The sequence below is a fragment of the Manis javanica genome, chromosome 7 (genome assembly GCF_040802235.1).
Source record: "Manis javanica isolate MJ-LG chromosome 7, MJ_LKY, whole genome shotgun sequence".
NCBI classification, from domain to species: Eukaryota; Metazoa; Chordata; class Mammalia; order Pholidota; family Manidae; genus Manis; species Manis javanica.
Genome location: NC_133162.1, coordinates 47119935 through 47146463, shown reverse-complemented (window position 1 = coordinate 47146463; position 26529 = coordinate 47119935). Strand labels below are relative to the sequence as shown.

Here is a 26529-nt window from a genome sequence, read left to right as displayed (position 1 = left end):
TGCTTGCCCACCCCAACACACACACACATACACACACACACACACACACACACACACACACACACACACACACACACACACACACACACACACACACAGTGAAGGTTTTAAGAATCGGAAGAATTGGTAGAGTCTGACTTCCCTTGAATTCGCAGGTTTCATAGAGCAGAGGGCTTTCAGAGGCCCCCTGCAAGTTCAGCTAAATTGTGCTGGTAAGGAGAGTTAGACTTTAAGCTTTTACAATGCAGAGAACTCTTTAAATTAGCTAACATTTTGCAGATGAGGAAGCAGAAAATGCTTGCCCAAGATCTTTGCAATATTGTGTATTACGTGATAATTAAAAGTTACCTGTTGGGGGAAAATATGTAAAATGATTCCCTTTTTGTTTTTGCAAGCCACTCTAAGGCTCTGCACCATTTCTTTAGCAGTTAATTATTAAGGATCAGGAAGTCCCCGGTGAAGTTCTTTTTAAATCAAATCAGCTTTTGTCCCCCCAAGTCTGAATCCATCAGTTGTAACTATATTCATTTGATGGAAGGGTCTGACAACACAGATTTTTCCGTGGCTGATTAGTTTTACATAAGTGCAACTACTTATAATTATATATATTCTAATTCAATATATTATTATATAATGTATATATTTTAATGGAAGTATACTGATGCATTTTAAATTATATTTTTTAAATGAAATATTTGACTTCTTTTTTGGGGTTTAATGTATAATTTACATATAGAAAAATTTATCCTTTTTGGCATACAGGTCTGAATTTTGACAGTTGCATAAACATCAGCATGATTAAGATAATAGAATATCTCCATCACCCCCAAAATGCTCTAGTGACCCTAATCAATCTCATCTTTCCACCCTGACTTCTTGCCTGATTTCTGTCCCTATAGTTTTGCTTTTCCTGGAATCATATAGCATGTAGCCTTTTTGTGTGTGGCTTCTTTCCCTTTGGAGCTTTTGAGATTCATCAGTGTATCAGTAATTCATCCTTTTTCTTCCTGAGTAATATTTCATCATGCAGATGTTCTACAATTTGTTCATCCATTTACCCAGTTGATGAACATTTGGGTTGCTTACAGATTTTAGTGATTTTGAATAAAGCTGTAATAACCATTCACTAACAGGTCTTGGTGTGGGTATATGTTTTCATTTCTCTTGGGTAAATACCTAGATATGGGAATAGAGGGCTATTTTCCAAAGCAGCTCTACATTTTGGATTCCCACCAGCAATGTATGAGTATTCCAGTTCAGCCTTTGATAGAGTATTTCATTTGATTTATTTTTGACTATTCTAAATGATAGTTAGTGGTATTTCATTGTGGTTTTAATTTGTGTTTCCCTAATGCCTAGTGAGCTGAGTGTATTTTCATGTGCTTTTTTTTGCCATTTGTGTCTTCTCTGATGAAGTGTTTGTTAAATTCTTTGGCCCATTTTTAAAAATTGTTTTTTTTTCCCTTATGGAATTATAGGAGTTCTTCATATAATTTAGGTATAAGTCCTTTATCAAATAGGTGTTTTGCAAATGTTTTCTTCCAGTCTGTGGTTTGTCATTTTATTATTATTCTGTTTTTACCAACATTTGCAAAGAACAGAAGTTTTTACTTTAATAAAGTCCAGTTTATCTTTAAATTATTTGTTGTCCTAAGAAAATTTCACCAAACCAAAATCACAAAGATTTTTGTACTGTTTTCTTTTTGAAATGTTATACCTTCAGGTTTGTATGTCCAATTTTTCAAGAACCATTTGTTAAAAAGACTGTCCTTTTTCCACTGAATAACCTTGGCCCTTTGTCATCTATCAACTGACTACATATGTGTTGGTTTATTTTTGGACTCTGTTCCTTTGACCTGTATACTTAGCCTTTCACCAATACCACACTGTTTTGATTACTGTAGCTCTAGTAAATCTTGACATCAGTTATTGTGAGACTTCCAACGTTGTTCCTTTTCATTGCTTTTTCAGAATGACAAACTTTAGAATTAGGTTGTCAGTTTCTATGAAAAAAAGAATTCCTTCTAAGATTCTTATTAAGATTGTGTTTAATCTATACATCAATATGAGAATTCACATCTTAACAATATTATGTCTTCTGATCAGTGCGGACATGGTATATTTCTCTACTCTCCTTTGTTTTTGTGTTACAAATGTAAGTTTTGACCTTTGACTCCTGGAGTCTTTTAAGCCTTCTGTGAAACCACATGCCTTCTAGACACCGAGGAGTGAGCAATGCAGGTGCATGAGGAAGCAGAGGAAACAGAAACCCCAGAAGATCCATTTGAATTCTCAAGAGGCACAGGGGCCCTGAGGATCAAAAAGGAACAAATAAATCCCTTAGGAAGAATTAGAAAACCCCTATTGTCTGAGGGGAAAAATGTTTTGAAAGGCAACAAAAGATGACTCTGGTTCAAGTTTTAAGAGCATTGTAGATACGTTTACTGTGGTGGCTTGGCTTGGGGTTTGTGTTGTCAGGCTGGTAGTAGGGTGGGGATTGGAGGGAACAAGTATTTTCAAGTGGTCTGCCTGTACTCTGCCTGGAATTGATCAAGGCCTTTCCTTCAGTTGTTCATGAAGAACCATGCTAGGGCAGCTCTGGGTGCCAGGCAGGGCACAGTGAGGGGAGCTGGGAGTTCCATGCCCTGTGGGCTTAGGCCAAGCAGCATTTCCTGCACTGGACAACATGTCTGTTGTTATTCTCCTCCTATCTCCTCCAGGGCAGAGACAAGAAGCCTACCCCTAGTCCCTGCCACTTGACCATCACTGAAAGGTGCTAATTCTGGCCCGACCTCAGCCAGGTCAGGCCTTCCACCTAAGCCCAGGTGCCTGCATTCACCCAGCCTTTGCTTGGGCTGTTCAGAGGACTCTCTGATGCCACTGGACATGGCTGTTATTTAAAAAGGGAGAGAGGGATTTCAGAACGTGGTGCTGAATAAAAAGCAGTGGTCAGGAGCACCAGTTCTGGAGCTGGACTGCCTGGCTTTAAATTCTGTCATGGCCACTAACTGACACAGTGAGTCATTGACTTACCTCCCCATGTCTGTGCTGTCCCTTCTGTAAAACTTAGATAATACTGCAAACCGAATTAAAAAATACATCAAGAGGATCATAAACCATGATCAAGAGGGATTCATCTCAGGGATGCAAAGATGGTACAACATTCGAAAATCCATCATCATCATCCACCACATAAACAAAAAGAAGGACAAAAACCACATGATCATCTCCATAGATACTGAAAAAGAATTCAACAAAATTCAACATCTATTCATGATAAAAACTCTCAACAAAATGGGTAGAGAAGGCAATTATATCAACATAATAAAGGCCATATATGACAAACCCACAGCCAACATCATACTTAACAGTGAGAAGCTGAAAGCTTTTCCCCTAAGATCAGGAAGAAGACAAGGATGCCCACTCTCCTCACTGTTATTCAACATAGTACTGGAGGTCCTAGCCATGGCAATCAGACAAAACAAAGAAATAAAGGGCATCCAGATTGGTAAGGAGAAAGTCAAACTGTTATTATTTGCAGATGACATGATATTGTACGTAAAAAACCCTAAAGACTCTACTCCAAAAGTACTAGAACTAATATCGGAATTCAGCAAAGTTGCAGGATACAAAATTAATACACAGAAATCTGTTGCATTCCTATACACTAACAATGAGCTAGCAGAAAGAAATCAGGAAAACAATTCCATTCACAATTATATCAAAAAGAATAAAATTCCTATGAATAAACCTAACCAAGGAAGTGAAAGAACTATACCCTGAAAACTACAAGACACTCTTAAGAGAAATTAAAGAGGACACTAACAAATGAAAACTCATTCCATGCTCTTGGCTAGGAAGAATTAATCTATAGCAATCTATAGATTCAATGCAATCCCTATCAAAATACCAACAGCATTCTTCAACGAATTATAGAAAACTGTTCTAAAATTCATATGGAACCACAAAAGACCTCGAATAGCCTAAACAATCCTGAGAAGGAAGAATAAAGCTGGGGGGATTATGCTTCCCAACTTCAAGCTGTACTACAAAGCCACAGTAATCAAGACAATTTGGTACTGGCACAAAACAGACTCATAGACCAATGACAGATTAGAGAGCCCTGATATAAACCCAACCATATATGGTCAATTAATATATGATAAAGGAGCCATGGACATACAATGGGGAAATGACAGCCTCTTCAACAGCTGGTGTTGGCAAAACTGGACAGCTACATGCAAGAGAATGAAACTGGATTATTGTTTAATCCCATGTACAAAAGTAAACTCAACATGGATTTAAAGACTTGAATGTAAGTCATGAAATCATAAAACTCTTGGAAGACAACATAAGCAAACATCTCCTGAATATAAGCATGAGCAACTTCTTCCTGAACGCATCTCCTTGAGTAAGGGAAACAAAAGCAAAAATGAACTCCTGGGACTACATCAAACTAAAAAGTTTCCGTACGGTAAAGGACACCATCAACAGAACAAAAAGGCATCCTACAGTATGGGAGAATATATTTGTAAATGACATATCCAACAAAGGGTTAACATCTAAAATATATAAAGAACTTACACGCCTTAACACCCAAAAAGCAAGTGACCCAAATAACAAATGGGCAGAGAATATGAAGGGACAGTTCTCCAAAGAAGAAATTCAGATGACCAAAAGACACATGAAAAGATGCTCCACATCACTAATCATCAGGGAAATGCAAATTAAAACCACGATGAGATATCACCTCACACCAGGAAGGATGGCCAGCATTGAAAAGACTAAGAACAACAAATGCTGGCAAGGATGCAGAGAAAGGGGAACCTTCTTACACTGCTGGTGGGAATGTAAGCTAGTTCAACCATTGTGGAAAGCAATATGGAGGTTCTTCAGAAAACTAAAAATAGAAACACCATTTGACCTGGGAATCCCACTCCTTGGAATTTACCCAAAGAATATAACTTCTCAGATTTAAAAAGACATATGCACCTGTATGTTTATCACAGCACTTTTTACAATAGACAAGATATGGAAGCAACCTAAGTGTCCATCAGTATATTAATGGATAAAGAAGAGGTGGTACATATACACAATGGAATACTATTCAGCCATAGGAAGAGAGCAATTCCTACCATTTGCAACCACGTGGATGGAGGTGGACGACATTATGCTCAGTAAAATAAGCCAGGCAGAGAAAGACAAGTGCCAAATGATTTCCCTTATTTGTGGAGTATAACAATGAAGCAAAACTGAAGGAACCAAATAGCAGCAGACTTGGAGACTCCAGGAATGAACCAGTGGTTATCAAAGGGGAGGGGTGTGGGAGGACAGGTGAAGAGGGAGGGAGAAGGGCATTGGGGGATATTATGCTTAGTACACATGGTGTGGGGGATCACAGGGAGAACAGTGTAGCACAGAGAAGGCACATAGTGGATCTGTGGCATCTTGCTGCACTGATGGACAGTAACTGCATTGGGGTATGGGTGGGGACTTGATAATATGGATAGATGTAGTAACCATATTGTTTTTTCACATGAAACCTACATTAGAGTGTATATCATACCTTAATAAAAAATTTTAAAAAAAGAAAAGAAATTCAGATGGCCAAAAGGCACATGAAAAGATGCTCCACATCGCTAATCATTAGAGAAATGCAAATTAAAACCACTATGAGATATCACCTCACACCACTTAGGATGGCCACCATCCAAAAGATGAACAAATGTTGACGAGGATGTGGAGAAAGGGGAACCCTCCTACACTGCTGGTGGGAATGTAAACTAGTTCAACCATTGTGGAAAGCAGTATGGAGGTTCCTCAAAAAACTGAAAATAGAAATACCATTTGACCCAGGAATTCCACTCCTAGGAATTTACCCTAAGAATGCAGGCGCCCAGTTTGAAAAAGACATATGCACCCCTATGTTTATTGCAGCACTATTTACAATAGCCAAGAAATGGAAGCAACCTAAGTGTGCATCAGTAGATGAATGGATAAAGAAGATGTGGTACATATACACAATGGAATGTTTTTCAGCCATAAGAGGAAAACAAATTGTACCATTTGCAACAACATGGATGGAGCTAGAGGGTGTTATGCTCAGTGTAATTAGCCAGGTGGAAAAAGACAAGTATCAAATGATTTCACTCTTTTGTGGAGTATAAGAACAAAGAAAAACTGAAGGAACAAAACAGCAGCAGACTCACAGAACCCAAGAATGGACTAACAGTTACCAAAGGGGAAGGGACTGGGGAGGATGGGTGGTAAGGGAGGGACAAGGGGAAAAAAGGGGCATTACTATTAGCACACATAATGGAGGGGGGTGGCACTGGAAAGGCAGTATATACAGAGAAGACAAGTAGTGATTCTATAGCATCTTACATTGATGGACAGTGACTGTAATGGGGTATGTGGTGGACCTTGATGGGGGGAGTCTAGTATCCATAATGTTCCTAATATAATTGTAGATTAATGATACCAAAAAAAAAAAGGTCACATCCTAAAAAAAAAAAAAAATTCTTCTGGGTACATTGTCCTCAAGTCCTCCAGTATCACTGCCCATCAGCTCCTACAGTGGGGTAGCTAACCAATTCTACAGTGGTTGTTCTGGACTTTGGATATTTTTTTTTTTTGAGAGGGCGTCTCTCATATTTATTGATCAACTGGTTGTTAACAACAATAAAATTCAGTATAGGGGGGTCAACGCTCAATGTACAATCATTAATCCATCTCAAGCCTAATTCTCGTCAGTCTCCAATCTTCTGAAGCATAATGAACAAGTTCTTACATGGTGAACAAATTCTTACATAGTGAATAAATTCTTACATGGTGAACAGTACAGGGGCATTCATCACAGAAACTTTCGGTTTTGATCATGCATTATGACCTATAAACAATCAGGTCAAATATGAATATTCGTTTGATTTTTGTACTTGATTTATATGTTGATCCCACATTTCTCCTATTATTATTATTATTTTTATTTTTAATAAAATGCTGAAGTGGTAGGTAGATGCAAGATAAAGGTAGAAAACATAGTTTAGTGCTGTAAGAAGGCAAATGTAGATGATCAGATGATCAGGTGTGTGCCTATGGACTAAGTATTAATCCAGGCTACACAAGGGCAGCAAGACATCCACGGATGCAGAAGATTTCTCTCAAAGCAGGGGGGGTGAGGTTCTGAGCCTCACCTCTGTTGATCCCCAAATTCTCACCTGATGGCCCCCCTGCGACTGTGCCTGTCTTAGGTTGTTCCTCCCTTGAGGAATCTTACCCGTCTCTGGCTAACCAGTCATCTTCCGGGGCCATACAGGGAAATGTAAAGTTGGTAAGTGAGAGAGAAGCCATATTGTTTGCAAAGGTTAGCTTTTTACTTCTTTGCAGATTTATGCCCTGTGGCTTCTATGCCCAGCACTTGTCTCGAGGTATCTTTACCACCTGGAGGAATTATGATACTCGGTAAATTCGATACGAGGCACGAATTCTATTTAAGGGTTGTAATTAGGAAGGAAGAAGAAAAGCTATAGATGTAGCATATGAAGGAAACATGGGAGGATTGATTATTTCTTTGACATATCTTCTTGTATAGTACCTTAAGTATGTATAGGTTTTAAACTACTAACTAATTTGCACACACATATTAACATAATAGGAATACGGTGACATAAACAAAGCAAATCTATAATTACCATCCATCTCCAGTGAAGCCAAGAAAACCATTTAGGCACCCTATGCCTTTGTGAAAATTTATCTATGATATGATGGATATTGTCCAACTGTACTTGAACCATCAGACAAATTAAAGCAGCCCATTTCTGGGATCTGTTCACATCCCATATGTTCTTTTAACCATAGATAGTCTATAGTCATGAGATTTTGGAGTGCTACAACTTGCACCCCTCCCAACTCCTGGTTGAGTTCCAACAGTACAGATCCGGTCAAATTCGTTGTCTCACTGTATGCACATGCCAGCCTAGACATCTCCCTCCTCATTCCTATGGCAAGTCCAGGAGACGGTGGGCTGGATGCAGCCACAACCGCAGCATCGTCCGGATCCCTGTGGAGGCTTTTTGATGATCATCCCCCGGCACAAGTCCTCCACAGAGTGCTGATGCCAGAAGCTCCTCCTCATATCGTATCTTAGTTCATTTTCTGGGTAGCCAAGCTAGGCCTTGATCTTCTGCATAGAAACAAACAGACCCTTTGCCCACACTTTGACATGCCCTCTATACCACTGTGCAGAACTCATTGGAGGTCAGCACACAGTAACTGCTTTTTTTTTTTTTTTAAATTAAGAGAAAGGAATATTATCAGAAAAGAGTACCTCCATAGCTGATCATCTGACACCCTTTAAGTGATCAACATTAAGGATATTTAAAGCATGTGTTGATCTTTGATTTACCAATAGTTTTATCCTGTTAAGGAGTAATCCCCCTTTTCTTTCTTTCTTTCTTTTTTTTTTTTTAATTTTTAATCTACACTTACATGAAGAATACTATGTTTACTATGCTCTCCCCTATATCAGGTCCCCCCTAACAACCACATTACGGTTACTGTCCATCAGCTTAGCAAAATGTTGTAGAGTCACTACTTGTCCTCTCTGTGTTGTGCAGCCCACCCTCCCCTTTCTCCCTCCCCCCCATGCATGCTAATCTTAATACCCCCCTTCTTCTTCCCCCCTCCCCTTATCCCTCCCTGCCCACCCATCCTCCCCAGTTCCTTTCCCTTTGGTACCTGTTAGTCCATTTTTGGGTTCTGTAATTCCACTGCTGTTTTGTTCCTTCAGTTTTTCCTTTGTTCCTATACTCCTCAGATGAGTGAAATCATTTGGTATTTCTCTTTCTCCGCTTGGCTTATTTCACTGAGCATAATACTCTCCAGCTCCATCCATGTTGCTGCAAATGGTTGGATTTTTCCACTTCTTATGGCTGAGTAGTATTCCATTGTGTGTATGTACCACATCTTCTTTATCCATTCATCTACCGATGGACATTTAGGTTGCTTCCAATTCTTGGCTATTGTAAATAGTGCTGCGATAAACATAGGAGTGCATCTGTCTTTCTCAAACTTGATTGCTGCGTTCTTAGGGTAAATTCCTAGGAGTGGAATTCCTGGGTCAAATGGTAGGTCTGTTTTGAGCATTTTGATGCACCTCCATACTGCTTTCCACAATGGTTGAACTAATTTACATTCCCACCAGCAGTGTAGGAGGGTTCCCCTTTCTCCACAGCCTCGCCAACATTTGTTGTTGTTTGTCTTTTGGATGGCAGCTATCCTTACTGGTGTGAGGTGATACCTCATTGTAGTTTTAATTTGCATTTCTCTGATAATTAGCGATGTGGAGCATCTTTTCATGTGTCTTTTGGCCATCTGTATTTCTTTTTTGGAGAACTGTCTGTTCAGTTCCTCTGCCCACTTTTTATTTGGGTTATTTGTTTTTTGTTTGTTGAGGCGTGTGAGCTCTTTATATATTCTGGACGTCAAGCCTTTATCGGATCTGTCATTTTCAAATATATTCTCCCATACTGTAGGGTTCCTTTTTGTTCTATTGATGGTGTCTTTCGCTGTACAGAAGCTTTTCAGCTTAATGTAGTCCCACTTGCTCATTTTTGCTGTTGTTTTCCTTGCCCGGGGAGATATGTTCAAGAAGAGATCACTCATGTTTATGTCTAAGAGGTTTTTGCCTATGTTTTTTTCCAAGAGTTTAATGGTTTCGTGACTTACATTCAGGTCTTTGATCCATTTTGAGTTTACCTTTGTATATGGGGTTAGACAATGGTCCAGTTTCATTCTCCTACATGTAGCTGTCCAGTTTTGCCAGCACCATCTGTTGAAGAGAGTGTCATTTTGCCATTGTATGTCCATGGCTCCTTTATCAAATATTAATTGACCATATATGTTTGGGTTAATTTCTGGGGTCTCTAATCTGTTCCACTGGTCTGTGGCTCTGTTCTTGTGCCAGTACCAAATTGTCTTGATTACTATGGCTTTGTAGTAGAGCTTGAAGTTGGGGAGTGAGATCCCCCCTACTTTATTCTTCTTTTTCAGGATTGCTTTGGCTATTCGGGGTCTTTGGTGTTTCCATATGAATTTTTGAATTATTTTTTCCAGTTCATTGAAGAATGTTGCTGGTAATTTGAGAGGGATTGCATCAAATCTGTATATTGCTTTGGGCAGGATGGCCATTTTGACGATATTAATTCTTCCTAGCCATGAGCATGGGATGAGTTTCCATTTATTAGTGTCCCCTTTAATTTCTCTTAAGAGTGACTTGTAGTTTTCAGAGTATAAGTCTTTCACTTCTTTGGTTAGGTTTATTCCTAGGTATTTTATTCTTTTTGATGCAATGGTGAATGGAATTGTTTTCCTGATTTCTCTTTCTATTGATTCGTTGTTAGTGTATAGGAAAGCTACAGATTTCTGTGTGTTAATCTTGTAACCTGCAACTTGGCTGTATTCTGATATCAGTTCTAGTAGTTTTGGAGTGGAGTCTTTAGGGTTTTTTATGTACAGTATCATATCATCTGCAAATAGTGACAGTTTAACTTCTTCTTTACCAATCTGGATTCCTTGTATTTCTTTGTTTTGTCTGATTGCCATGGCTAGGACCTCCAGTACTATGGTAAATAACAGTGGGGAGAGTGGGCATCCCTGTCTGGTTCCCGATCTCAGAGGAAATGCTTTCAGCTTCTCGCTGTTCAGTATAATGCTGGCTGTGGGTTTATCATATATGGCCTTTATTATGTTGAGGTACTTGCCCTCTATTCCCATTTTGCTGAGAGTTTTTATCATGAATGGATGTTGAATTTTGTCAAATGTTTTTTCAGCATCTATGGAGATGATCATGTGGTTTTTGTCTTTCTTTTTGTTGATGTGGTGGATGATGTTGATGGATTTTTGAATGTTGTACCATCCTTGCATCCCTGGGATGAATCCCACTTGGTCATGGTATATGATCCTTTTGATATACTGTTGAATTCTGTTTGCTAATATTTTATTGAGTATTTTTGCATCTACATTCATCAGGGATATTGGTCTGTAATTTTCTTTTTTGGTGGGGTCTTTGCCTGGTTTTGGTATTAGGGTGATGTTGGCTTCATAGAATGAGTTTGGGAGTATTCCCTCTTCTTCTATTTTTTGGAACACTTTAAGGAGAATGGGTATTATGTCTTCTCTGTGTGTCTGATAAAATTCCGAGGTAAATCTGTCCGGCTCCGGGGTTTTATTCTTGGGTAGTTTTTTGATTACCGTTTCAATTTCTTTGCTCCTAATGGGTTTGTTTAACTTTTGTCTTTCTTCCTTGGTCAGTCGTCGGAGCTTGTATTTTTCTAGGAAGTTGTCCATTTCTTCTAGATTTTCCAGCTTGTTGGCATATAGGTTTTCATAGTAGTCTTTAATAATTCTTTGTATTTCTGTGGAGTCTGTCGTGATTTTTCCATTCTCATTTCTGATTATGTTGATATGTGTTGACTCTCTTTTTCTCTTAATAAGTTGGGCTAGAGGCTTATCTATTTTGTTTATTTTCTCAGAGAACCAGCTCTTGGTTTCATTTATTTTTTCTATCATTTTATTCTTCTCAATTTTGTTTATTTCTTCTCTAATCTTTATTATGTCCCTCCTTCTGCTGACTTTAGGCCTCATTTGTTCTTCTTTTTCCAGTTTCGATAATTGTGATGTTAGACTATTCATTTGGGATTGTTCTTCCTTCTTCAAGTGTGCCTGGATTGCTATATACTTTCCTCTTAAGACTGCTTTCGCTGCATCCCACAGAAGTTGGGGCTTAGTGTTGTTGTTGTCATCTGTTTCTATATATTCCGTGATCTCTATTTTGATTTGTTCATTGATCCATTGATTATTTAGTAGCATGTTGTTAAGCCTCCATGTGTTTGTGAGCCTTTTTGTTTTCTTTGTAGAATTTATTTCTACTTTCATACCTTTGTGGTCTGAAAAATTGGTTGGTGGAATTTCAATATTTTGGAATTTACTGAGGCTCTTTTTGTGAGCTAGTATGTGGTCTATTCTGGAGAATGTTCCATGTGCACTTGAGAAGAATGTATATCCTGTTGCTTTTGGATGTAGAGTTCTATAGATGTCTATTAGGTCCATCTGTTCTAGTGTGTTGTTCAGTGCCTGTGTGTCCTTACTTATTTTCTGTCCGGTGGATCTATCCTTTGGGGTGAGTGGTGTGTTGAAGTGTCCTACAATGAATGCATTGCAGTCTATTTCCCTCTTCAGTTCTGTTAGTATTTGCTTCACATATGCTGGTGCTCCTGTATTGGGTGCATATATATTTAGAATGGTTATATCCTCTTGTTGGACTGAGCCCTTTATCATTATGTAGTATCCTTCTTTATCTCTTGTTACTTTCTTTGTTTTGAAGTCTATTTTGTCTGATATTAGCACCGCAACCCCTGCTTTCTTCTCACTGTTGTTTGCCTGAAATATGTTTTTCCTTCCCTTGATTTTTAGTCTATGCTTATCTTTGGGTTTAAGGTGAGTTTCTTGTAAGCAGCATATAGATGGGTCTTGCTTTTTTATCCATTCTATTACTCTATGTCTTTTGATTGGTGCATTAAGTCCATTTACATTTAGGGTGACTATTGAGAGATATGTACTTATTGCCATTGCAGGCTTTAGATTCGTGGTTACCAAAGGTTCAAGGTTAGCTTCTTTAGTATCTTACTGACTAACTTAGCTCACTTATTGAGCTGCTATATACACTGTCTGGAGATTCTTTTCTTCTCTCCCTTCTTATTACTCCTCCTCCATTCTTCATATGTTGTGTGTTTTGTTCTGTGCTCTTTTTAGGGGTGCTCCCATCTAGAGCAGTCCCTGTAGGATGCCCTGTAGAGGTGGTTTGTGGGAAGCAAATTCCCTCAGCTTTTGCTTGTCTGGGAATTGTTTAATCCTGCCATCATATTTAAATGATAGTCATGCTGGATACAGTATCCTTGGTTCAAGGCCCTTCTGTTTCATTGCATTAAGTATATCATGCCATTCTCTTCTGGCCTGTAGGGTTTCTGTCGAGAAGTCTGATGTTAGCCTGATGGGTTTTCCTTTATAGGTGACCTTTTTCTCTCTAGCTGCCTTTAAAAGTCTTTCCTTGTCCTTGATCCTTGCCATTATAATTACTATGTGTCTTGGTGTTGTCCTCCTTGGATCCTTTCTGTGGGAGTTCTGTGTAATTCCATGGTGTGTTTGATTATTTCCTCCCCCCAATTTGGGGAAGTTTTCAGCAATTATTTCTTCAAAGAGACTTTCTACCCCTTTTCCTCTTTCTTCTTCTTCTGGTATCCCTATAATACGAATATTATTCCTTTTGTATTGGTCACATATTTCTCTTAGTGTTGTTTCATTCCTGGAGATCCTTTTATCTCTCTCTATGTCAGCTTCTATACGTTCCTGTTCTCTGGCTTCTATTCCTTCAATGGCCTCTTGCATCTTATCCATTCTGCTTATAAATCCTTCCAGGGATTGTTTCACTTCTGTGATCTCCTTCCTGACATCTGTGATCTCCTTCCGGACTTCATCCCACTGCTCTTGCATTTTTCTCTGCATCTCATCCCACTGCTCTTGCATTTTTCTCTGCATCTCATTCCATTGCTCTTGCATTTTTCTCTGCATCTCTGTCAGCATGTTCATGATTTTTATTTTGAATTCTTTTTCAGGAGGACTAGTTAGGTCTGTCTCCCTCTCAAGTGTTGTCTCTGTGATCTTTGTCTGCCTGTAGTTTTGCCTTTTCATGGTGATAGAGATAGTTTGCAGAGCTGGTACAAGTGACCGCTGGAAGAGCATCCCTTCTTGTTGGTTTGTGGCCTTTTCTTGGGAGAATAGCGACCTCTAGTGGCTTGTGCTGGGCAGCTGTGTGCAGACAGGGCTTCTGCTTCCTGCCCAGTTGCTTTGGGGTTTATCTCCGCTGTTGCTGTGGGCTTGGCCTGGCTGGAGCTGTTCCTCCAAAATGGTGGAGCCCCGTTGGAGGGGGAGCGGCCGGGGGGCTATTTATCTCCGTAAGGGCCCTCTGTGCTCCCTGGTGCCCAGGGGGTTAGAGTGCCCAGAGATCCCCAGATTCCCTGCCTCTGGTCTAAGTGACCTGTCCTGCCCCTTTAAGACTTCCAAAAAGCACTCTCCAAACTAAAACAACAACAGCAACGAGAGAGGGACCAGAAAGAAAAAAAAAGGAAAAAACACGCGATTTTTTTTTTTTTTTTTTTTGTCCTCAGGTGCCGGTCCCAGGCACCCGCTCACTGTTCCTGCTGCCCTGTCTCCCTAGCACCAGGGTCCGTGTCCTTTCAAGGCTTCCAAAAGACACCCACCCACCGATCCCGCAGGGAAGGAACGCTCTATATTCTTTTTCCTCAGGCGCTGGTCCCAGGCACCCGCTCACCAGTCCCGCCGCCCTGCCTCCCTAGCACCGGGGTCCCTGTCCCTTCAAGGCTTCCAAAAAGCACTCGCCAAAAAGAGAGAAAAAAATGGGAAAAACGTGCGATTTCCTCCGTCCTCAGGTGCCGGTCTCAGGCACCCGCCCACCGGTCCCGCAGGGAAAAACGCGCGATATTCTTTGTCCTCAGACGCCGGTCCCAGGCACCCGCTCACCAGTCCCGCCGCCCTGCCTCCCTAGCACCGGGGTCCCTGTCTCTTTTAGGCTTCCAAAAAGCACTCGCAAAAAAGAGAGGAAAAAAAGGGGAAAAATGCGCGATTTCCTCTGTCCTCAAGTGCCGGTCTCAGGCACCCGCCCCCCGGTCCCGCAGGGAAAAACATGGGATATTCTTTGTCCTCAGGCGCCGGTCCCAGGCACCCGCTCACCAGTCCCGCCACCCTGCCTCCCTAGCACCGGGGTCCCTGTCCCTTTAAGGATTCCAAAAAGCGCTCGCCAAAAAGAGAAAAAAAAAAAAGGGGGAAAAACGCGCGATTTCCTCAGTCCTCAGGCACTGTTCTCAGGCACCCACCCGCCGGTCCCGCAGGGAGAAACGCGGGATATTCTTTGTCCTCAGGCGCCGGTCCCAGGCACCTGCTCACCAGTCCCGCGACCCTGCCTCCCTAGCAATGGGGGCCCGTCCCTTTAAGGCTTCCAAAAAGCACTTGCCAAAAAAAAACCGCTCCGGTTTCTTTCCACCCTCCGGGAGCCGGGGGGAGGGGCGCTCGGGTCCCACCAGGCCGGGGCTTGTATCTTACCCCCTTCGCAAGGCGCTGGTTTCTTGCATGTGTGGATGTGGTCTGGATGTTGTCCTGTGTCCTGTGGTCTCTATTTTAGGAAGATTTTTCTTTGTTATATTTTCATAGCTCTATGTGTTTTTGGGAGGAGATTTCCACTGCTCTACTCACGCCGCCATCCTGGCTCCGCCTCCTGGACTTTGGATATTTTTACGTAGCCATTCCAGCCCCACTCTGGACCCCAGCTGTTCTTGATAGTCCAGAATTTGCTATTTGAATCTTCCTTCAGAGCCATAGCCAACCAGCAGAATGCCGTGGTCCAGGTCTTTGCTGCTGCGCTGTGGGTCATAAATGCCTGCTCCGTGGAACTGGAAGGACTCATGCCCCACATCAGTAGCAACAGAGACAGGTCCACGGCTGCCGCTGCCTTCATGAGGGCCTCCTCCCGCTGCGGGATGTCTGTAGCAGCAGACTCGGGCTTGTGGTTACAGGTGTCTATGTCCCTTGCCAGGTGCGGACAGGACTTGTCTGAGTCCAGGCCTCCGTCGTCCTCAGTGTACTGGAAGCCTTTGCCCACTAGGCTACTACTGCAGCCCTCATTCCTTGAGACCAGGAGCAGTGCACCAAGTTCTCACTCAGTGAAACAAGTTTACCAGGGTTTCAGAATCTGTCCTTCAAGGGCACCAACTGCACTAAAAGCCCTGCAAGAACTACACTGGCCCTGATTCTTCACGAGAGCTACACAGCCTTTCTCTCTCCACGCCACAGATTTGGGGACTTCAAGAAAGGGAGGTTCATGGAATACTTTCCCCTTCTTGTGTCTTAGGTTTTTAAAGCCATTCACCACTTGCCTGAGTTTTTCATTGGTCATGTTACCAAAGGCTTTCATTGCCATGGTGAAGCCATGTTTCCCTAAGCTATGTTCCCAACTGCGCAGTTCAGTCACTTTCAGATTGTTCTCCCGCACTGCCCTCCTCCATCCTTCTTCATGCTTGTCATATAGTTGCTTGTGTGTTGTCCTCCACTGGCACCATTGTTCATCTAAGCTTTGATCAAGTTGTGGGACAGCTGAGACTATTCCCAAGCAAAGGGCAATCAGGAAAAATGAAGTATGGATGCATGTTTTAAAGACCTGCGTCAGCCACAGCTGTGCAAGCACCCTCCAGATGCATGCAGCCCTCCAAAGGCCACTGAGGCCCCAGGTAAGCATGCTTTCCTTTGATTCTTGGAACATGTAATGGCTTTGATTCTGGTGTCTGGTCCCTCTCCTAGGCAGTTTCTGTTATCTACTTTTTTCCTGCATATGGTCCACAAGTTCCTGTTATTTGCATGTCTTGTGATGTTGAAAATTGGATCTTTTAGGTAATAGAGCCAATGTGGATACAGATTCCTCTTCTCTTTCCCCTTGCCAAGCCTTGTGCTTGATTTTGTGACCTAGCTGTTTTCGTGAGTCCTGTTTCCCCCCTGGCACGAAGCCTTTGGTGCTGCTCCTCAGAGTGCAGCCTTGGTCAGGCACACAGTTGCCCAGGGTTGACAGTGCTTTTTCGCCAGGCTCTCTTTCTCTGATCTCTTTAGGATGTCTGCTTCCTTTGGTATTACCCCACTCCTGTGAGGCTCTAATTACCAGTTTACTGCTCTACTGTTTTCAACAATGCCCTGCTCAGCAGTCTGATCCAATTACATTCCAGCAGGCATTGCTTTTGAGGCCAGTCTGAGATTTTTCTGTCCCTAGGAGGGCTCTTCTTAGCTGTCTCTTGTTCTGGTTCTCACTGGTGCGCTAGCTGGCCACAGTTTTGCTCATTGTACTTAAGAGGAGCTATTGTTTTCAGGAGTGCCCTTAGGCTTGAACTTTCCTATACTTTTTAAAATAGTATCAGTTCCTTTGGGGAGGCCTTTGGAACTCTTTCTTAGGGATTGCTTCTCCCCGCTAGGCAAACTGAGCCACTGCTCTGAGTACTGGGCACAAGGGTAGCCTCTGGTCTTCTCAGCTTGCTGCTCTCCCAGGGTGGAACCTGTGCCCGGTGAGGGAGCTGCGGTGATGGTGGTTGGGGTCCCACTATTCTTGGCTTATTGCTCCTGGAGTAGAGCCAAGGATAGATGGATAAAGAATGGGTGGAGGAAGGGATAGACTTGGCCACACTCACCAGGACTTTAAATTTAGCCTCTTCAGCTTGGAGTTGGAGGGTATAGAAAATTCTGGCAGTCTGCCCCTCCCAGTGAGATATGGTAAACCTTGATTGAGAGCTGAGAGGAAAGGAGCCCTGACTTAGCCACATTGCCTGGAGTGGAGCTCACATCAAACTGACCTAGCACAAGTAAGGGGTGGGAGATGGAGAGGGTGGTGCTCAGTTGCTACAGACTGTCATTGTTTTTACCAAGTTGTACTACATTTTCTTGAATAAATGTTTCTTTATTTGGTGTATGCCCTCGGAAGAATTTGCAGACTTTGATGTTATTTTTTTTCAGTAGTTTCCACCACCTTTGTTTTGCTCGGAAGTGGTCCATGGAGTTTCTTACACTGACATCCCGATGTGGAACCAGATTAGTTTTTACTTAGGTAACAACTACATCAGTTCTGGGGTTTGATGCCATGAGCACCAGTTGGAAAAACCTCCCACACAGGTGGCTGGACATTCCATAGGCATGGGACTGAGAAAAATAGATTTTCTCTGCTTATGTAGAAGAGCCAGCAGTTGCCTCTCCTTCCCTTCTCCTAAGGAGAAAGACCTTTGCTACTTGGAGACAGGATGGAAAACATTATGGGCTCTCTAACCTTTTGCAACATAAGCACATCTCTTTTGGGGTCAGATAAGCTCCAGCTTTTTGACCCAGAGATATCTCTAAGGTCCTGGGCCTCATTTTCCTTTAAAACATAAACAGGTACCTCTAAAGTTGGGTCAATCCATCTGAACTACCTATACTGTTGTAAATTTATTTTTCAAGACTTGCTCTTAGCCCAGGATCCCAAGTCTTCAACAAGTTTATTGAGAAAACCCCAACTGTGCATAAATATAAAGCTATTTTCTCTCTACTCCAGGATTCTACCTTTTGTGCTTCCCATGGTTGGCAACTGGTAAATTTTTCCCTACTGTGGCACCTTCTTGATTATTTTGTTTTAATCTGATCAGCAGGAGCAAGGACCAGATCCCCTGGGTTTGTCTTAAAGAGCACTTACCCTGCTGTTGTCAGCAGGATTCCAGGGGCAGGATGAGGTCATTCTTACTATGTGGTCTTAGCCTCAGCCTCCAAAGCTCCTCCTGCATTTAGTCAGTTGAACAAATCTCATTTACCAGAAAGGCCTATCCTAAAATGCCTGGTGGCCTCCTCAGGTTTCTGTTTTAACCCTGTGTACCTAACCTGAGGCATATACCCAGGTACAACTGGGTATATTAATACTTTGCACAGATTTTATCATGGCACGCAAGAAAGAAATCTCTGGCAAATCCTGTCATCGTGTAACTGGCCCTAGTGAGCTGAACCTGACCTGAATGGATGCCTTTGGGGCTGAGGAAGGGTCATGAATCACTTCAACTAAAGTGAGGAATAAATTTCATACCACTTTTCTAATGGAATAACTCACATTGTAGGTAAGCTGCCCACAGAGTTCATGTCTAAGGCCTACTTGATCTATCTGGCTATTTCCTTAATTACTTGAAAATTTCTGATAATCACTTCTAGGTGTAAGTCAGTGTTTTCACCAGAGGTAAGTTGATGCTGGTCTTTCATCCACACAGCCCCAGAGGGGCACACATAGCACCCCTGAGAACAAAGGGTGTACTATTGTTAGGGCCCCCAAGTGGGACAGCACCTCAGTTAGGCAGCACAAGTATTCAGGATCCCTAATGTGGCCTGCCATCAATGGAAGTTCTGGGGCTCCCCACTTAAGCCCAGATACTTCAGGTCAGTTGAATTCTTCTTTTCAGAGGAACTGCCTTCAGGCACTCAGTTTCAAGGCCTGCTTGCTTGTGACTCCAGCGCATCTGTTCTGAGATGTGGACAGTGTCTGGAGGTGCACTGTGTGGAAAATGCAGCTCCGGTCTGGTCAGCTGTCAGGCAGCAAAAGCATGCTCACACTCCGTTTGCATTTGGAGCACTCAGAGCAGCAAGGAGGGCAGTTAGGAAAAGGGGCACAGGGCAGCAGGTCGGAGAGCAGCGAGGAGTATTATTCCGGGAGAAGGGCTCCAGGAGCAGGTTCTGAAAAACTAAGCTCATTAATCCTTCCCACCATCTCCCAGGTCTAAAGTTTCCCTTTCCTGGGGCCTTGCCTTAGGCTTTCCTTCCATTGATACAAAATCAAGTGTGTCTCCTTACTAGGGCTTGGCAGGTTTTATCCATCTTCCTCTCCTCTCACCCAAGCCAGTATGTTGTCCAGAGGGTTAGGTACAAGAGAGACAAAATGCCTCTTCCCAGAACATTTTCACACAATTCAAACAGACTTAATTATTAAATCTAAGACTCCTAAAATCCTTTTCAGCCTAGCTGATCTGGGGTTATTGTTAGGGAGGGGAGAGAAAGAAAGGTACATAGTGTCCAGAACGGTCAGGGCAGAATTCTGAATCTGAAAATATTTGGAATAGATCTATATATATTTGCTCTGCCCTTATTGTCCTACCATTACCCAGTGAAAAGCCTAAAGAGATCAGCCCTCCCTGGTGATGGCTGCATTGAATAATCAAGCTGCCTATGGAGGTGTGTGTATCAGGAAAAAGGTGAGTCAGACCAGCAGCTTATTGTCGCATGGACTCTGCCACAACCAGAAAAAGCACAAACTGCCCAACTGCAAAAGTCAGAAAGACAAGACACAAAGAACCAACAGCAATGAGAGTGCCCTGTGAGAGGGCCCAAAGTCCCATCTGATGCAGTCTACCCCAGTGTTTGGAGAGGCCACGCTTCTCAGGATTTGATCTTCTCCACCTTGCAGCTTTCCTAGGAATCCTGCCAGGAACAGTCAGGCTCCTTCAGTAGTGGCCTTATGAGAGAACTCCCCTGCTGTGGGCATCTGTGCATAATCCAGACAGGTCCACCGGCATTCATGATTCACTCCCAGAGCTCATGGCCCCACAAGGGGTGTCTTTCAACAGTCTAAAGGTCTGTGTTCTGCTCACAGAGCAGGGCCACCATACTTGTTTTCAGCTTAGCAGAGCTGAAAATCACAACAGGCATTGTTGAGCCAGGTCCATGCAATGGAAAGCAACTTTGGGAATCTGGGATTCCCTCTGACTCCCACCAAAGCTAGTGTCTTTTCCTTGCTTGGAGCAGTAGAAGGGGATATGATATAGCTGCCCATTTCTCCTACAAAGCTGCCTTTCTTGCAAGGATTTTTTTTAAAAGCTCCTTTTACCTGTCAGTCATAGAGTTCAAGTTGGTTTAGTCCACAAATGGGCACATCTGATTACCACAAGAGCTCAATAGCAAGTTTTTTTAAAAGCTGCTTTTCAAAAAGGTGTGTATCTAGTAACCATATCAAAAATGCCTATGGTAAACCTTCACCTGGAAACTGCTTCCCTTATTGTGCTGTCTCAGTATACTACCTTTCCTAGGGTAAACATCCTAGTAAAAATCTGGCATGGAGGCTTGTTTTGTCTTCCAGACCTAGAGTCTAATAAGCTTTTAGATCTCCAATTTGATGGGAAGAAGCCAACAGTTTTCTCCTTGCTGCCAAAACCTCAGGGTTACAACACATCCATCCGTACCACCCGTGTGTGGCAAAAAGCAGGGGAGTCCGGTTAACACTTCTCTCTGCAGTTTTCCATGATAGAGTTGGGATGAGCCCATCCTTCTTTAGCACTTAAGTGTATAGCATCCAAATCAATTTCTGCCATACATATTCAGATGCAGTAGCACAGAAAACAATACAAATCCATTTTTTAAACTCCTCTTTTCTCCCCATTGCAGTTTTGCACAGACTCCTAGCGGTTAAAGCAGCATTTACAGGGATAGAATTGCAGCTGCAGGGAGAAGCTGTTTCCTCCTTGGTGGGGAATGCAGGAGTGCAGCAAAATGCAGGCTGCGTGGTGACACTTTACAACAGCTCTCTCCTTTTCTTCCTGTTTGGCTTATGTGAGAAGGCTCCAGGACACTTTCTCCTTGCTCACAGAGGTTTCACTCTAAGTTCCTCAGCATCTGCATTTACTCCCTGTGCCATGTCCCCTGACCACCTGGGTATACGTAGATGCTAGTATCCTACAGAGCTGTCAACACTGGACTCTGCTGTCCACTCCCCTGCTTCCCTCTGTGTAAAGGACTAGTGCAGTGCCTTCTGAAACTGGAAGATCAACTGGAGTGGAAAGGAGACTAGGGATCAGAGGGGAGTGGAGAAATGTCTCCCAGATAGGAATAATCCAGATACCTTCCCTGTGGTGTTGAGAGCTTAGTCCTGCAACCCTAATAGACTTGCTCTGGCTGTGGGAGCTAATTAATTCTCTCTCCTCTCATTTGAGACCAGCATAAACTTCTCTTGTCCAACCTGAAGTTTACCTTTTAAGAATTTCTGGGTCCACCCAGAGGAGAGAGCAAAAACTGGACATGCCACTTGCACTGCGTTTTACAAGCCTGTTTCCTAACACCTTGTTAACACACCAGCCAGTCCTTTCAGCTGATGTGTTCCTTGTTCCCATGGATACTCTTCACATCCTGCTACCCATCCTCAGGGTTCTCATCTGTCCTCCCAATGGACCCTATGACCAACAGGTCCCCATTGTCCTTGCCACTGTAACTGTAGGGCTTTTAATATTCACCTTTATTGTATTCTGAATGCATATGAGGTATTCTACATCAGAGATGAGTTAGTTATTATTTATACAATAATTAAAAGTAATTTGTGTACATATTGTATAAATAATGAAAAACATTATTGTGTAAATAATTATTACTGCATCAGCCTCCTTTGCCCCAGAGCTTACCCCAGGGATGTGATGAAAAAATCTCCAGCATGGGTGGTGAGACACTCCATAGGTGAAGGATGGAAAAAAAATGAAATTTCTTTGCTTATATATGGGAGAAAGAAGCAACTGCTTCCTTCCTTTCCAGGAGGGGAGAAAGACCCTTATTGAAAGACAGGATGGAAAGGATCCTGGGTTCTTCCTTTAACATTTTGGAATTAAATACATCTCTGCAGAAGCCAGAGCAACCCTGGTTGCTCCAGTTTTTAAGACCTAGAGCTGTCTCCAAGGTCTTGGGCCTCATTTTCTTTTGAAATGTAAACGCACTGAGTTCAGTACGTCTCTCTGGAGTTCTCTCACTGTATAGTTGTGAATTAACATAGCTGAGGAGCCTGAGTATTTGGCAGCATTTATTCAGAAAACCCTAACTCTTGAGTCAGAGATTCTACTTCTGCCAGCAGTTTGTTTCACTGGGCTGTGCTGGAAACTGGATGGATTCATGACTGCCGTGGCCAGCAGTCTGTGCTACTCCAGGCAGTTCCAAAGGAATTGGCTTTGCAATCCTGCCTCTTAGTTTAGGCACCTGCACAGGGCTGCCAGGCCAAAGCGTGAGGTGGCCATAGGAAGGGAAGGAGGCAGCCTGAGTAACAGGGCTGGTGGTGTGAGCAAGAGCTGAGAAAACCTTCAGCGTGTTGTAGTGGAAATACTGAGCAGCACTTGGGAGAGGGTTCATGAGTAAGTGAACAGCTCAGTCTTAGACTCCGAAAAAGGAAGAAGAGGGGCCTACAGAGGCAGTAAGCTGGGAAGCAAGTGTATTTAAAATATGCTGGAGCCCCTTTTCTGGGCTGAAACCCAAAAGTGATGAAGAGAGAGTATGTGCACTGGGGTTCGAGTTGGGGTGTGAAGCCATATCTGTGTGGAGGCAAAGGGAGCGGTCAGATGTCCTCTGCAGAGGAACCCTTGCAGTTTCTGCTCGGACATACTCACAACATGATGTGCACAGACCCACACTTTCTACCAGAACGTAATCTGAGAAAATGTTTGCCTGCCTTGGGTCAAAGGTACACTAACAGAAGACTTAGTGTAAAGTAGGTAGTTGGCTCCTAGAAGCAGTAATCAAATGACCCTCACATGTAAAGATCAGAACCACTGTTATTAAGCAAGACCTTCAGCCTCTTTTAAGATTTCTCAGGTGGTGAACTTCTCATTTTTAAGGCAGTGATCCTGTGAAAATATGCTGAAGACCTGCTGAGGTGCAGTCTATTTGCCCAGAGGTAATATGAAACCTGTGCTGAAGAAAAGGGAATTCACAATCTTAAAATTAAAGAGTTTGTCTTTAAAGTTTCTAACAGCCTAGAAATGCTTCTAGTAAAACTACATTTATGTGAATTGTATCCCTGGAGTGGCTTTTATTTTTTAAAAGTTAGTACTTCAGGAGGCCAAAAGAGTCTGTAATCACCTTGAAAGCAGCTGGAGCCTAGCAGACAGGCTGCGAGAAGTGAAAGAGACCATTGATACAGAGAGCCAATCATGCTTTCCAGATTGGCGCATGAGCAGTTGAGAAGTGGGAGAGGGGCTGGCTGAGCAGAGCTGCTGAGGAGGCATGGGGAGGTACCTGTGGGCATGGGTAATCCTCCCTGGATTCTGGGGCAGATTCTGTTCCTTATTCTGGGTCACCCAACCCCCACTTCCATCAATAGAGGAGCAGGCAAGGATGCAGTTTTTGCATGGTTTTGGTAAAGTATATGTGTGTTAAAAGGCAGCATTAAAGGTGCTTATCTCATGATGTAAAGTATAACCCTCTCTCAGCTCCATCATCACAGAACCACAGAGCAGGAAGCCTCTGCTGGGCTTAATCCGCCACAGTGCAGACCCAGCTATAGAGACTTAGGGCCTGCACGGATCCAGGCTCTTTCAGGACCGAAGGCAACTTTCCTCAACAAATAGCAGGGATGAAATATAAGTGGGGCTCTTCATTATTTGTTTTTTTAAATCCTGAGTTAATCTTACATTGATGTTAACAGTGATCTAACTTTTAACTCCATTCACAAGACCCTCTTTCAGGAGAGAATGAAAGTCATCCTATTCTTGAGCTGTATCTATAGATACCCATTTTGAGAGTAAAATATACAGCTGTGACAGTTCTTATCTTTCCCTCTCTGATTTCTGCATGCAATAAGGAAATCTTTCCTCACCCAGAGAAGGGTGACTATTGTAACCATTTTAGTGTGGACTTCCCCCACATAGTCAAAAATTAGCATGACTAGCTAAAGCTTCTGCATCTCATTCTTCTCATGGCATGTCCCAGACTTGACATGATTTGGGCAAAGCAGCAGGGGCCCTTTTATTTAAATCCTCAGCAGTGTGGCATTCTAGTTTTATAGCAGTTAAGGTGCTGAAATAAAATCATCTGGCTGGTATAAAATCCAGGAACTTTAATCAAGCCCTTGACAAGACAAACATTTGGCTCCCAGCAGAAAATATGAGGAAAAAAGTGTCAAATATCCTTGAGTAAGTATTTTAGTTAGAGATGTGTTTTGTTGCACAGTATAGAAGACGTAAAAATGGTATGAACAAATGAGGGCTAGATTTGTCTCATAAGAAGTTTGGAGGTGGGCGCAGGGGGGCAGCACAGCAGCTCAGCAAAGCTGTCACACAGCTGCACTTTTCCCTTTCTGCTTGCCTTCCTTAGTGGGTGGTCTTTTGACATCATGCTCATCACTTAATGGGCACAAAGTAGCTGCATCACCTTTAAGATCGAGGCTGGAGGGGAGAATGAATAATTGAAAGGGTAAAAAATGAAGGAAGGCCTTTTCCTTGTGAGGTCTCTCTGGCAATGGCGGCTGGCTGCCTTTATCTCCTTCACCCCAGTGATGTCACATGCCCACTAGTTTTAAGAGAGGCTGGGAAATACGCTTTCCTGCCTCTTCCTCTAGAAGAGGGCAAGAAACAAAGGTGATTGGGAATGTGTGTTGAATGTGCTGACTTAAAATATCTGCCACAAGGGGTTATGATGAAATATCACTGAATAGAATAAACCAGGGCTAGCAGTAGACTAACATAGTTTTCTTCCAGGTGGGGCTGTGGTCACAGTCAGGACTGCTGTCTGGTCAGATAGGCTATGAGGGTTGAGAAAAGACAGGATTGGCTAAGAAGTCCATCCACGTCCAGAACCAGTGCCCTACAAGAAAAACTCGAAGTACTAATAATGACACAGAACAAAGGATGATCAAGTTTAATATCCTTAATTTAGGAAGAAGAGTTCAAGAGTACTAATTCCAATAGAAGAACTGATGTGTGTCACAATCTTATTCTGGGTACTTTGGGATGTTTTTTCCACAATAATCTTTGAGCCAGATACTGTTAGTCATATTGGACTGCTGAGGTCACTAGTGAATATTTGAAGATGACACAGTAACTGAAAGTGGAGGATTTGAGCGCAGGTCTGCCTGACCAATTACAGGGCTCCTTTTATTATCCCATGCTGCTTTTGGTACCCCAAGGCCCCATCTACCTCTTCTTCCTAATAGCGTTCCTGCCCAGGCATTCACAAACTTCTGAGAATGGCACTCGGGAGGGGGACTCAGGAATACTGAGTCCCTGTACTACCTGTTATTTATAGCCTCACAATTGCCTCCTACCACTGTTCTTGCACTAGAATTGGAACCCCTTGAGGGAAAAGACTGTTCTGTGCACTGCTGTAACCCCAGTGACTGGCATATAGTAGGTGCTTAGTAAATATTTGTTAGCTAAGAAATGGTTGAAGGACTGTGCTATTATCAATGTATTATGAGTACCTAATGCTACACCATGGTAGCCACTCATTAAATGTTTCTTAAGGGGTGCATGTAGGCAAGAGAATATAATGCCAGCTGATGGGATCAGAGAATAATTCATGGGAGAGTCAGTCAGCATTTGGGCCAGTCTCCATGGGAGAATTTCAAGACACTGAGGCTTGGGAAGGGTGCTTTAAGTGGAGGAAACAAGGACCAGGTCACCAAGAGGAGAAAGTGCTGATTACTCAGGTAGAGGCTAGTTTGGATGGAGAGAAGTCACAGGTGAAGGGTAAGTATAGGGACTAGAGAAAAGGGATTGTTGTTATATATCATTGGGAAACACTGGGTTAACTGAACTAGGTTGTCCATTACAGTTCCCAGAGTCTTTAACACTCCTGCTGTGACCCCAAGAAGCATTTCTCAAACACTCAGCCTTGGTATCCTTTCCTTGCAGAGCCTTTTGTGAAATGTATTTTCCACAGAGTGCATTTTGAGAAATGCTTTTCATCGTTGGCCCCCACACTTACAGATGAGGGACCCAGAGAAGAGAGGTGACTTACTCAGAGCTGCATGGCAGAACCTAGATTAGAAACCCAATCAGATTGCTTAACCTCCAATATAATGCTCAACTGTAATGTGAAGACTGTGTATATAAAAGACAGCTTTTTCCTTACAGGGAACATTTATCTGTAATTCAAACATCAACCTTGGTGCTAAAA

At 42.7% G+C, this 26529-nt stretch overlaps 1 protein-coding gene across 4 annotated transcripts in view; it reads left to right on the top strand.

Annotated features, from left to right (window-relative positions):
* STOX1 (storkhead box 1) overlaps positions 1–26529 on the top strand; it is a 59219-nt gene that overhangs the window by 13672 nt on the left and 19018 nt on the right. The window contains exon 1 of one of the 4 annotated variants that reach the window (XM_017661773.3): positions 16144–16355. The exons of the other annotated variants lie outside the window; for them this stretch is intronic. Within the exon in view, the coding sequence (XP_017517262.2) occupies positions 16265–16355 (91 nt within the window). The 5' untranslated portion in view covers positions 16144–16264. Of the gene's footprint in view, positions 1–16143; positions 16356–26529 lie in introns of those variants that run through there. 4 annotated transcript variants of the gene reach the window in all.